We start from the raw sequence: 13,203 nt of genomic DNA on the forward strand, positions 1-13,203 counted from the left end.
TGGGCAACAAGTTTCTGTAAAGAAATTTACTTGTGTTCTTGCAACTAAGTGATAACTACTTAAATTTCTATATATTGTATTTCTTTCTTTTCTTTTTTTTTTTTTTTTTTGTCCTTTTCCTTTTTATCGGTACCAGGGATTGAACTCATGACTGCCTGCTTGCAAGGCAGGCGCTTATGCCGCTGAGCTAAATCCCCAGCCCCTTATTGTATTTCTTTCAAGATGTATATTTATAAACATTTAAAAATACATGCTTATTAAAATGTTAGTATATCAAATAAACAAGATAGAATAAACCATTTCAGTCATCATTCATCATGTTTTAACAGTAGCTTCTGAATATTACTACTTCTGTTAACAGAAGAAACATTGTTATGGAACTTTTAAAAACTCACAGAGGAGAAAATGAATTACTATTTTTAGTCTAGTGATGGTATTCAGTGAATTTTCCTATGATTATTAGTTAAAAATGATTTGTTGTATGAATATCTCCAGGGAAAGCCACAGAAAATACAAAAAACATGTAGCAAGTGTTTCAAATAATTCTGCTTAATGCTAGTGCTTTAAAGCTAAATTTAAATTCTGGGAATAACAACATTAAGTGCTCGTAAAAGCAATAGAATGGGAAAATTGAAGTAGCAGTACATGTTTAAGATTTCCAATTTTTTCTGTGCTTCCATTACTAGTAAAAATTGTAAGAATTAAGTTGAGTTTATCTAAGTGAAAATTCTTTTTAAGCTGAAAAATGCAGGGGTTGCAGGGGTTACTACTAACCAGAGGTTGGTGAACATTTTCTGTGAAGGCCCAGCTTTTGAGTGTTTTTGGTTTGCGAGTCAAACTATCCTTATTGAAACTATTTCACTCTTACCAGTATAGCAGTGAAATACAGTATATAAAGGAGTGAACATACTTGTGTTCCAGCAAATGTACTGAACATTCTGGTAAAATGTGAAATAATGTAGTTTTCTATCATTTTTGTTTGTTTTTAAATTACCTTATTAGAAAATTTGCTTCATATGTTATGTATTTTGACAGATACTTTCCAACTTATACAAGAAGAAATGTAGCAATCATTTGAGTGTGAACAGGTGTCTGTTAACAAGACCTTGTTATAATGCTTTTTTGTATTCCGCACCTCTTTTATGTTTGTCTGCATGTGTTTAAATAGAATTTTGCAAGGAACTTTAAGTGCAAAATTGTAAATAATGAAAATAATGTTAAAAAATAGATCTGAGAGGAAGCACAAAAGATGAACAGATAAATAGCATTGGCATATGCTTTGTTATTCATGACTTTTTCTATATATTTCAATGTGTCTTATGAATTCTAGGTAACTTTTATAAATGACTCATGAATATGGCAAGAATACCATGGCTCAGATTAGTCCAGACCTGGCTTTGCTTGCTTCTGCCATTATAAGAAAGAAATTTGAGTTTCCCTTCTGAGTAATGTTAAGCAAAGATAACAAATTTCCAAAAACCCTAACCCTCACCTTTTTCTCATTTGATATGTAGCAGAGATGACTTCAAAGGGAATGGAAATTATGTATATTGGAGTCAGAATGGAATAAGGAATAACCTGATAGGATATATGTCTCGTACTCCTGAGTAAAAAGTTACAAGTGCAGTTATACTGGAAAATTTCAACTTGATAAAATTAATTTGTAGCATTAGTATAGTAAAAAAACTTAATGCTAAATTTCTGCCTTTTTTCATGACTGCATTTTCCCTACCTCTATTGGTGCTATAATAACATTTTTAAATAACATTTTTAACTTAAGGTGAAAATAAGATCATCATTTATTCATCAGAAAGACACTTGATGTCAACGTCTAGTCCACCTGAGAATACTATTTAGATATTGTAGCTACAGCACTTTAACTGAGAACGAATAAGATTAATTTGTGTCTCCTTTATTAGTATTCAACAGTCACTTACAGTTTTAGTTCCGCGTGTCTGGCCTTTTTTACATCACACTATATCGTCCGTTCGAAGAGCAGCATTGGAAACTCTATTTACATTATTATCAACACAGGATCAGGTAAGAATGAATGAATAATCATATGTAGCAGTCTTGAAACATCTATAAATTAATTTTATAAGTAAGCCTGATCATTAGCTTACACTTACATATTAAGGATCAGAATGCTGGGCCTAGTAGAAGTGATCTGGTAACCATATATATAACCACCATGGGGACAGAAATATTTTCATATTTTATTCTAGGCTGTATTCTTTCAGGACTAACACACAGGATGACCTCATTAAATATTTGTTGAATGAACAGTTAGTAGTCCTTTCCTGTAGAAAGCCTGTTAGTCTTATTTGGTTTGAGTGGCTGACAATTAGCCGGTTGGCAGAACCTATCCCATGTTAGAAAGGCTACATTTGAAGCTTTGAAGTATTATATAGTTTTTGTGGGTTTGTTTATTTATGTATTATTCATTTATTTTTTGGTACTAGGGATTGAAATCAGGGCCTCACACATGCTAGCTAAGTACTCCTCTACCACTGAGCTATATCCCCACTCCTTTTTATTTTCTGAGCAGAATCTTAAGTTGCACAGGCTAGCTTCTAACTTAAAATCCTTTTCCTTCTGAGCGGCTGGGATTACAGGCATCTATCACTGGGTCCCAGGTAAAGTAGCTTTCAGAGACTGGCCATAGACTCTTATAAACTCCTCATAAAAATTATTTCATCTTAAGAGCATGCTGTTTCCAAGAATAGAATACTTCAGGAGTTACACATTGAAATGCCTACTGAGATCATTTATGGTATGAATGGAGTATGAATGGAGCCTGTGGTGTCCTTTCTGTTTTTATAAAAGACTTCTATTTTGAAATATACCTGTATATCAAATGATACCTTAGGAGAAATACCAGTAAGAAATCCATTCTTTTAACAAGCTGTGCACATAGGTAGTCTAGTTTGAGCCATTCTTCTTCTTCTTCCTCTTCCTCATCTCTCTCTCTCTCTCTCTCTCTTTTTTTTGTTTTTTTTTGGTCTTTTTGAGACAGTTTCACTATCCATTTCAGGCTGTCCTTTAACTCTCTTTGTAACCCAGGCTGGCCTTAAACTTGCAGTGATTCTTCTGCCTCAGCCTCGCACATACTGGGATTACAGGTGTGCACCACCATGCCCAGCTTGGGCCTATGATTTTTAACAAGCACCAGTTAATATTTTTAGAAAATAGATAATCGCATGAATAAATGTTTCTTAGTGTTCATTAGCCATGTGTTTCCATGTGAATTAGGACTATTCCATATAGATCTACTTTAATTTGTGGTAGGACACTGTATTGAACTTCTGTGAATAAGCATCTATAAATTTTGCTTTACATTATCTTTTTGATTATTGTCTAGTCATAGTCTTCTTTGCAGAGAAACTTTTCAGGTCTTTTTTATAATTCTCCATTGATCAGGAATGGGCTCATATGACAATGGGCATGGGTTGTTCTTAATTTTCATCTAATTTTTTGCTGTAGTCTTGTGATATTTTGCCTTAATTTTTCTAATGCAAGTATTCTTACATTTACTTTATAAAAATATCTTAAAGTCATCAAATGTCTTCTTAACATGTGTTCTGTTTTTGTTTTTACATACAGACTTTATTTTTAAGAGCAATTTTAGGTTTACAGAAAAACTGAAGAAGTGACATGTGTCTTTGTTCTTTTCTTTTGTTGTTTTTTGTTTCTTTTTTTGAGATAAGGTGTGGCTATGTAATTCAGACTAGCCTTCAATTCACTGTGTAACTTACGTTGGATCAAATTCGCAGTGATTCTCTTGCCTCAGCCTTCCAAGTGCTGGGATTGCAGGCGTGCACCACCATATCCGGCCCATGTTTCTTTATCCCTTCTACCACTCACATAATTTCTCTATTGGTAGTATCTCATTAGCATAGTACATTTGTTAAAATTAATGAATCAGTATTCATACATAATTTTTTTCTTATTTTTTTAATTTTAAGGAGAAAAAACAGATAAAGGGTACAAGTTATACAGAATTTCAAAAAAATAAACAGTAGGAAATCACTAGTTAATAGATTACATATTGTTAATAGATTACTAGTTAATAGATTACATATTGTCTTAGAAATAGTTGATCAAGTTACAAAATTAAAGCATATAAAGTGGACATTCAAAACAGTGAGACTGCAAACAGTTCTGTTCAATGAATAGTTCTGTTTCAACAAAAACTCAGTAATATGGTTATCTATCTTATACGCTTAAATATACATGCAGTTATATCCTTTAGAGCACTTTCTTTTCCTCTCTTTTTTACATTGACAATTACACATTTTGGGTTTTTTTACTCCCACAGTTCTTACTACTTTTTTTTTTGAAGAGAATAAAACCAAATGTGAGATAACAAAACAGAGTCAGTCAGATCAAAAGGATGGACATAGTACATAATGTAAAAACAGAATATCAGATGATCAATAATGGTTACCATAGTGCCTCTTGTTATCTTAAAGAGTTGCCTATATCATCAGTTTTAATAAAATTGAAAATAAAAATTGAAATCAGAACAAAACCAATAAAACCAAAACACTGGAGACATTACAGGACTTCAAAAGAAGATAGCAATCAAACTAGAATGGGCATCATAGTGAATCTTATTGTCTTCAAAGTAGTTACCTAAGGGGCTGGGGATTTAGCTCAGCGGCATAAGCACCTGCCTTGCAAGCAGGCAGTCGTGAGTTGGATCCCTGGTACCGATAAAAAAGGAAAAAGGCAAAAAAAAAAAAGTAGTTGCCTATACTCTCAGACTTGGTACTATCAAGCAAAACAATAGAGTAAAATCAGTCAAAACAAGATGGTGAAAGCAATACAGGGTTTCAAATCAAGTTAATAGGAAATCAAAGTGGGTTACTATAATATATCCTGCTATCTTTTATTTATTTTTCCCCTTAATTAAAAAGATAAAAATAAAAAAATAAATAATAAAAAAAGAAGATTGAGATAAAAGAGGACATAACAACAAAACAGCACAGGTCAGAACATAACCATTTAAGGAAAATAGTGTTTCACCACAAGATACCCCAACATAAAAGTAGTTGGGCTGGAAATTTAGCTCAGCGGCATAAGTGCCTTCCTTGCAAGTGTGCGGTTGTGAGTTCGATCCCTGGTTCCGATAAAAACGAAAAAGACCAAAAAAAAAAAAAAAAAAAAAAAAGTAGTTACCATAGTGTCTCTTTCCTTGAAATCTTTGAGTATAACTTCGTATACTGTAGCATCAAACATACCAAGACAATGTTAAACCATTCAAGAGAATGCCAGTATTATAGGGTATTTAGAACCAACTAACAGAAAATGAACAATGGCTTCTGTATTATCTCCTTGTCTAAAGAAGTTTTTGTTTATATTATCGCATACAATAAAATCCAGTAAGATACAACATGTTAAGACTAATGGAGACAGAAGAACAAAAGCTTGATGGGACTTCAAAACAAGATGATATTAAATCAGCACTAGCTATTATGATGTCTTGTTTTCTCCAAAATAGCTGTTCTTACCATCCAAGCCTTCTTTGCCTCATTTCTTTATTTTTATTTATTTATTTTTCTTTTTTCTTTTTATCGGAACCAGGGATTGAACTCACGACCACTTGCTTGCAAGGCAGGTGCTTATGCTGCTGAGCTAAATCCCCAGCCCCTCTTTGCCTCATTTCTGTTGAGCTCTTTTTCTGTCATTAGTTGTCAGTTTGTCTTCTTTGTTTCACTTTCTGCTCCATTCATTGAGGCCTCTCTGCCACTGTTTCTGGAATCTTGGTATTTTTCTCTTTTAGAATGTCCTGCTGTATTCTCTGTAAAATTGAATTGGTAGTCGCAAATTCCCCTCGTTCCTCTTTATCCTGGAAGCACCTTGTTTCTCCATTAATTTCTAGGGACAGTTGTGCAGGATATGTCAATCTTGGCTGGAGGTTATTGTCTTTCAAAGCTTGAATTATTTTGCCCCACGCTCTTTGTGATTTGATGGTTTGTGTCAAGAAGTCTGCTGCAATTCTCATGGGTGTTCCCTTGTAAGTGATCTGTTTCTTGTCTCTGACGGCTTTAAAATTCTGTTCTTATATTGGATTTCTGGAATTTTGGTTATTATATGCTTGCGTGTGGTTCTATTTGGGTTGTAGGTGGTTGGTGTCCTATATGCCTCAGATCTGTGGATCTGAGTAACTTTACCTTTTCCCATATTAGAGAAGTTCTCCTTGATTATTTCTGTGAATATTTCTTTGCAGTTCAATTGTTTGGATCCCTGCTTTTTCCTTTACCTTTTTTTTTTTTTTGGTCTTTTTCCTTTTTATCAGTACCGGGGATCAAACTCACAACTGCCTGCTTGCAAGGTAGGCGCTTATGCCGCTGAGCTAAATCCCCAGCCCCTCCTTTACATTCTTAATTCTTAAGTCATAGATCCTCTTACCATCTTCTAGCCTTTGTATTGTTACTGTTTGTTTCCTTGCTATTTTTAAGTTTTTCCTTTCATGCTCCCACATTACAGATCTGTCCTGCAGTTCAGATAACCTATCCTTAGTTTCTTTCAAGCTGTTATGCCAGCTTTCAATAGAGTTTTTAGTTTCCTGGTAATCTCTTTGAACATGCTTTATGTATTCTACGTTTTCTCTATTTTCTCCATCAAACAATTCTCCTCTTTTTTTCTGTTCTTCCATTCCACCATCTGTTTTTTCTTGGGAGGTGCTTAGCATTTCTTTAACTATTCTACTTATATCTTGCTTTACTTGGTTAAATACTTCACTTTTGAACTCATCTATGAGGTCCTAGAGATACCGCTTTATGTCTGTTGGTACTGTGCCTGATATTGCATGTTTTCTGTCCTCATTCTCCTTTGCATTTACCTTTCCTTGATCAGTGTTGTCAGGATTGGGGACTGAGGACTCTTTCTTGTTGCTCCCTCTTCCCATACTTTTTGTTCCTTCCATACAAGTGTATATAGGAGGTCCAGTTTCTTTCTTTCTTTGTTACAGTTTGTTTGAATTGTGCTGGCTAGGTGTTCCTGCCCACTGCAGTGTACTAGGGAGATACAGACCTGGGCAGGCTATGCTGGGCCCGCCCTTCCAGGTCAGTCAACCTGCTGAAGGCTTCACTGAATTAGAGTGCACTGCCAGGCACAGGGATCTGGTTTGGGCTAGCCTACTGGGTCTTAGTCTGCGGCGTCACGGTCAAGTGCTCCCCACCAGTTCCGCTTAAGAGGGGAATATGTGACTGAAGTCACTGCAGCATCCTGTTCCAGCTAGTCTGCCCGGTCCCATAATGTCCTCTGTTGGAGCCTCCTAGTCTGTGGAAGGGTCCCCTTTCCTCTCACTCACCGCAGGTTGATGCAGGGCTCCCCACCAGCTCTGCTTGCTCTCAATTCGGTTCGCTGATTCCGGCTCTCAGAGCTTTTGCTTCTCTGTCCCTGCTGTGCTGATTCAGATACAGCAGTGGTGTAGGAAATTCAAGCCACGGTTTCCAGAGGCACGGTTTCCAGCTTCGGGACCAAGACTTCAGCTATTCCAATTGTAGCACCTGGATTGCATTTCCAATTGTTTTCTCTCAGCTTAGTTTGTTCCTGGGTCAGCAGGGTATATCTCCCCCTGCTTAGGACTCCCCACACCGCACCATTCCTGGAATCTAAGCTGGCTGTCTCAGCCTCTGTAACTGCTGTTATCTATCCATGTTCTCCCAGAAGTCCATACATAATTTTTAACTAAAGTCTGTACTCATTTTGTAGATTGTGTGGGTTTTGACAAATGTACAATAGTGATACATTCTACCCTTTGCAGAATTATCAGAGTAAAAGGCTTCTAAAATTTCCCTGTGTTCCACCTGTTCATCTCTCCATTCCATTCCTTGCATCTTTGGTAGCCACTGATTTTCTTAGTGTCGCCTTTTCCAAAATATTATATAACTGGAATTACATGGTGTACAGTCTTTGCAAATTGACTTTTTTTACTTTGTCATATGAAATTATCATTTCTCCACATCTTTTCATGGGTTAATGGCTCATTTCTTTTTATCACATAATAATCTGTTATATGGGACAGATATAGTTCATTTATCTGTTTACTTATAAACATTTTTGTTTAAGTTTTTATGTAAGGATAAGTTTTGAATTCACTTAAATACCAAGGAGTTGTTGTATTGTTTGGCAAGAATCTGTTTAATTTTATGAGAAACTACCAGATTGTCTGCCATAACATACCATTTGCATTTCCACCAACAATATGTTAGAGTTCCTTTTGGTCCATATCTCAGCCAAGATTTATTGTTAGTATTTTGGAGTTTACCTATTCTAATATATACTGGCATTTCCTAACAATATATGATTTTGAGCATTCTTATATGCTTTTCTGCCATCTGTCTATCTTTGGTGAGGTCTGTTCACATCTTTTGCCATTGTTTAAAAGTGATTGCTTATTTTCTTATTGCTGAATTCAGCAGTTCTTTTTATATCTTTGGATACAGGTCCTACATTGATCTCCTCAGCCCTGTTATTCCTTAAAAAGGATTAGGCACCTGTAGGCTCTTTAAACATTTGTAGCTTTTAATGCAGGGCTTGGTGGCACCAACCTGTAATTCCTCAGCCTATAAACGTGTGAGACTGAGTCAGGGGGATTGTCATGAGTTAGAGGCCACCGTGAACCGCATAGCGAGTTCAAGGCTAGCCTGGACTACATAGCAAGACCCTGTCTCAAATTAAAAACAAAAATACCACTTGTAGCTTTTTATTATTTAGTAATATCAGCTTTGTTTTATATTATTAGGAAAAATGGTATTTTATATAAATGAATTTTCCAAATAACTGAAACATACTTTTCTTGCCACCAAAACAACCGTTAAGATGACTCATGTGTTAGATCATCATCTTAAAATACATTAAACCTATCTTAATAGTTTTTAAAAAAAATACTTATTTATTTTTTGAGACAAGGTCTTTCTCTGTAATTTAGGCTGGCCTTGAACTCACTGTGTACTGTAGACAGGTTGTGAACTCATGACAATCCTGCTCTAGCCCCTCGAGTGCTGGGATTACAGGTGTGCACCATCATACCTGTTAACAACTTTTGCTGAATGAGTACCAATGTTAATTGTACAATAGTTGTAAAATTATGTTTTATAATGTGAGAAATTTGAAATATATTATTGCTGCCAGTAACTGAGTTGTTCATTTTCAGTTGCTTTTTCTTAGTTTTTCCTCTTAGTTATAATTGTGATTTATCACTTGTTAGTCTTAAAATGTGGTGCCTGCTCTCTTATTTTAAAAATTTTAGTGTAAATCCAAGGATTGATTGTATCTCCTTCATCTTTTATTTTTTGGTGGTACTAAAGATTGAACCCAGAGAGTGTTGAGCTATATCCCCTAGCCCTGTTTTGTTTTCTTTTGCTAATTTTGAGACAGGTTCTCACTAATTTGCCCAGACTGCCCCTGAACTTGCAGTCTACAACACTGTGCCTAGCTAAAAATTTTGTCTGTCTATGTATCATATCTGCTTTACTGGGGATTGAACCCAGGGCCTTCTCATTGAGGTACATTCTTAGTCTTTTTTTCTTTTTTTTTTTTTATTTAAAGGAAAAAACAACCACACAGTATAAGGGTACAAGTAATACAGAATTAAAAAAAAAAAAAAAAACAGTAAGAAATCAATGGTTAATAGGTTACATATTGTCATCTTAGAAATAGTTGTTCAAGTTACAGGATTAAAGCATACAAAGTGGACATTCAAACAGTGAGACTGCAAACAGTTGTGTTCAATGATCCAACAAAAACTTAGTAATATGGTCATCTATCTTCACACACCTAAACACACTTGCAGTTGTAGCCTTAGTTTTTTTTTTATTTTGAGACAGGATCTTGCTACAGTTTATTCAACCTATCCTTGAACTCTGTCTTTCTGCCTCAGGCTCCCAGAATACTTGAACTATGTGCATGTACCATTGTGCCAATTTATTAACCTTACGGCACCAACAACATGTACTCTTTAGGGAACTCTAAGAATAAACCACATCTAGTATTTGTTTCTATCTGTTACCATATTATTTTTTATAACCATATTACCATATATGGTATATATATATATATATATATATATATATATATAGTTACCATACCATTTTTTTTTTTTGTCTTTTTCTTTTTATCGGTACCAGGGACTGAACTCACGACTGCTTATGCCACTGAGCTAAATCCCCAGCTCCCCCATACCATTTTTTATAACCGACATTACCATATTGTTCTTTGTTGTTGTTGCTTTTGTTTGTTTGTTTTTGGTACTGGAGATCAAACTCACAACCTTGTGCTTGCCAGATAGAAGCTTATGCCACTGAGCTAAATCCCCAGCCCTATTTTTTATAGATTACCTGATAGTAACTTACTGATTATTTTTAGCTGTGTAGACTCTCTTATACAGTTCCATGATTCCTTCCTGCAGTTTTGAAATTCAGAGTTCATTGTAAATTGCGTTAGTGTATAAAACTATTAATTTGGTTCACTCTGAAGAGTAAACCATTCTGCCTTATCCCAAATACCATGTCTTTTCACATATGTTGGTGCAAAATAATAAATTTTATGCAAGTGCTGCCTCCAACCCTGTTGGGATTTCATGTAATGTAAAGCATTGTGCCTCGTTATTCTTTTTTTTTTTTTCCTTCTGCCTCATTCTAAAATTTGAAAAATTCTGAATTTCAAAACATAATCTGGTCCTAGGAAATTTGGATTATAGATGATAGACTTGTGGTATAAAATCCACCTTCATTTTAATTTGCTTTTTTCTGTACTTCTTTGCCTTTCAGCCCATCTTAGTATTGCTAGTTAGTTCTGGTGGAGCACGGGAATTCTGGGGTTTGAATTCAGGGTCTTTCACATGCTAGGCTAAATGCTCTGCTACAAAGGTACACTCCTAGTCCAGTCAGTAGTCCTAAACAGAAGTAACTTGTTCAAGTTATTTATCCCTCTTCGTTTATATATCAAGTGAAATAATGTACATGATTAGTTTCTCTGGCAACCAGCCCCAATTCTAAAGCCTTCTAGTGGCCTATCAAAAGTCATACCAGCACAAATTGAAGTATAATTGAAAGGGGTTTATTATGAATAACCCCAGCCACTCAAGAAATTCCACATACTTTAGAAGCTCTGTCCCAGTCAAAAAGCAGGGGAAACTTAGGATTCTTGCCAACTATTATATGTGACTTTGGACTGTTTGCAGTAGGCAACGTGGATTTATTCAACAAATATTTAAGTGCCTAATACTTACTTGTAGCTTTCTCAATAATGTTAGGAGACAAGATCTCTGCCCTGGGTAGTAAATCAGGAAACTAGATCAGACAGGAAAAGACACAAAGCTAGACAAGAATAACATAAGTAATTAGTAAAAGTAGTAGAATAAAATGATGTAGGATCTTGTAATGCTGCAAGATCTGGCTAACGATATGGTTGATGGTCAGGGAAGGCATCATGCTGTCAGTGATATTTAAGATGAGACCTGAAAGTTCAGTGGAATTTAGCTAGGGGAAGAATAGGTTAAGAGTCAAAGGAAGGAACATTACACACAAGTTTGGAGGTAGGAGAGAATGAAGTGATATTAAAAGGTGGTGAAATGAAATTGGCCTAATGAAGGGGAGGAAGCAGGAGGAGAATAGATGGCTGGAAGTTTTGTCTTGATTTCGGATACAGTAAAATGCCTAATAATTTCATTTGTTACGATCAACTTCCTTTTTTCTGAGTCTCAGGAAGGCAGATTACAGGAGGAAACATCAATCTGAATAAAGCAGGAAGAGTCTACCATATCCTGTCACAGACTCAGTATCAACATTTCCTACATAATTAACACAAACACTTTCTCTCCCATCTAATCCTAACTACAGAAGAGTTGAGGCCTAAAAAATACATTTTAGCACTGATAAATCTCTATGTAGTCTTTAAACATGAATTATGATCACTTGGTTTTAATAGTCTGGATTATAGTTACTTGAAATCTGGTGAAATTAAATAGTTGAGTAGAAACTTAGTAACCACCTAGCCTACCCAGACATTACCTAAGAATTAGAGAGCAAAATTCTTTTTTGGTGGTGGGGTTGGGGATTGAGACAGGGCCTTGCTATGTAGTTCATGGTGGCCTTGAACTCACTCTGTAGCTCAGGCTGACCTCAAACTTGTGGTGATCCTCCTGCCTGAGTCTCCCAAATGCTGGATTCATGCACATGTGCCACTGTGCCTGGCTAGAGGGGAAATTTGAGTACGAGATTACTGATTAGTAGCATATTAAAACTCCAGTGACTTCTAAAAAAATCCCAAAAGTGATGTCTAAAGGACTGAAAATACTGCTTACCTAATTGCATCCCCCTTACCACACCAATCCAATTGAATAAACCTATAAACACAAAACAACAGTATTACATTACCTATTAGTGCCTCCTGGAAGATAGATGCAAAGCTAATGAAAAAGAATTGAGACAATTTTGAGATTAGGAGGGACAGAGTGACCCTCTGTTGACTGAATCATTCTTTGTGACTTTAAAATAGTATCACCAATGAGCTGAAAGCCACGTTACTTTTTATAATCTTTTTTCCCTTTTTTTTTTTTTTTTGACAGTTTCTCACTATGTAATTCAGGCTGCTCTTGAATTCACTGTAGCCCAAGCTGGTCACAAACTCATGGTGATCCTCCTGCCTCAGCCTCCTCAATGCTGGGATTACAGGCATGTGCCTCCATACCTGGTTATAGTCATATTGAATGCTACTTTTTTTCTTTTTGTACCAGGGATCGAACTCACAACTTCATGCTTGCCAGGCACTTTTACAACTAAGCTAAATCCTTAGCCCAAAACATATCCTTGTATTCCCTTATCCAGGGATTCTGATGTAGAATTTTTTTTTTTAATTGAGGATTGAACTCATGACTTGCAAGGCAGGCACTTATGCCACTGAGCTAAATCCCCAGCCCCTAGTCATATTGAAAGTTGTTCAAAAGGACCAAATTTAGCTAAATTCTTTCCCAGCCTTACTGTATTTTGTATTAAGTAGACTGTGTACTAATTCTGTTAGGGAGTGTGCATTTTTCTAGTATTTTTTCCTATGAAGATGTTGACTGATTTATTCTGGAATCTACCGTTTTCTCTTTGTAGAATTAATTTGTTATTTTTAAAAAAGACTTTTTAGAGCAAATTTGGGTTCATGACAAAATTGAGCAGAAGATAGAGATTTCCCATATAGCCT

General features: G+C 35.6%; 1 protein-coding gene across 2 annotated transcripts in view; it reads left to right on the top strand.

Annotated features, from left to right (window-relative positions):
- The window catches only part of Btaf1 (B-TFIID TATA-box binding protein associated factor 1), a 100,730-nt gene that overhangs the window by 42,926 nt on the left and 44,601 nt on the right, over nucleotides 1–13,203 (top strand). For both annotated transcript variants that reach the window (XM_063239351.1, XM_063239352.1), the window contains exon 14: nucleotides 1,920–2,040. In XM_063239351.1, coding sequence (XP_063095421.1) covers nucleotides 1,920–2,040 — 121 coding nt within the window. The remainder of the gene's footprint in view (nucleotides 1–1,919; nucleotides 2,041–13,203) is intronic.

This window comes from Cavia porcellus, unplaced genomic scaffold (assembly GCF_034190915.1).
Source record: "Cavia porcellus strain 051 isolate PalLab524CR breed Dunkin Hartley unplaced genomic scaffold, mCavPor4.1 scaffold_28, whole genome shotgun sequence".
Classification (NCBI taxonomy): domain Eukaryota; kingdom Metazoa; phylum Chordata; class Mammalia; order Rodentia; family Caviidae; genus Cavia; species Cavia porcellus.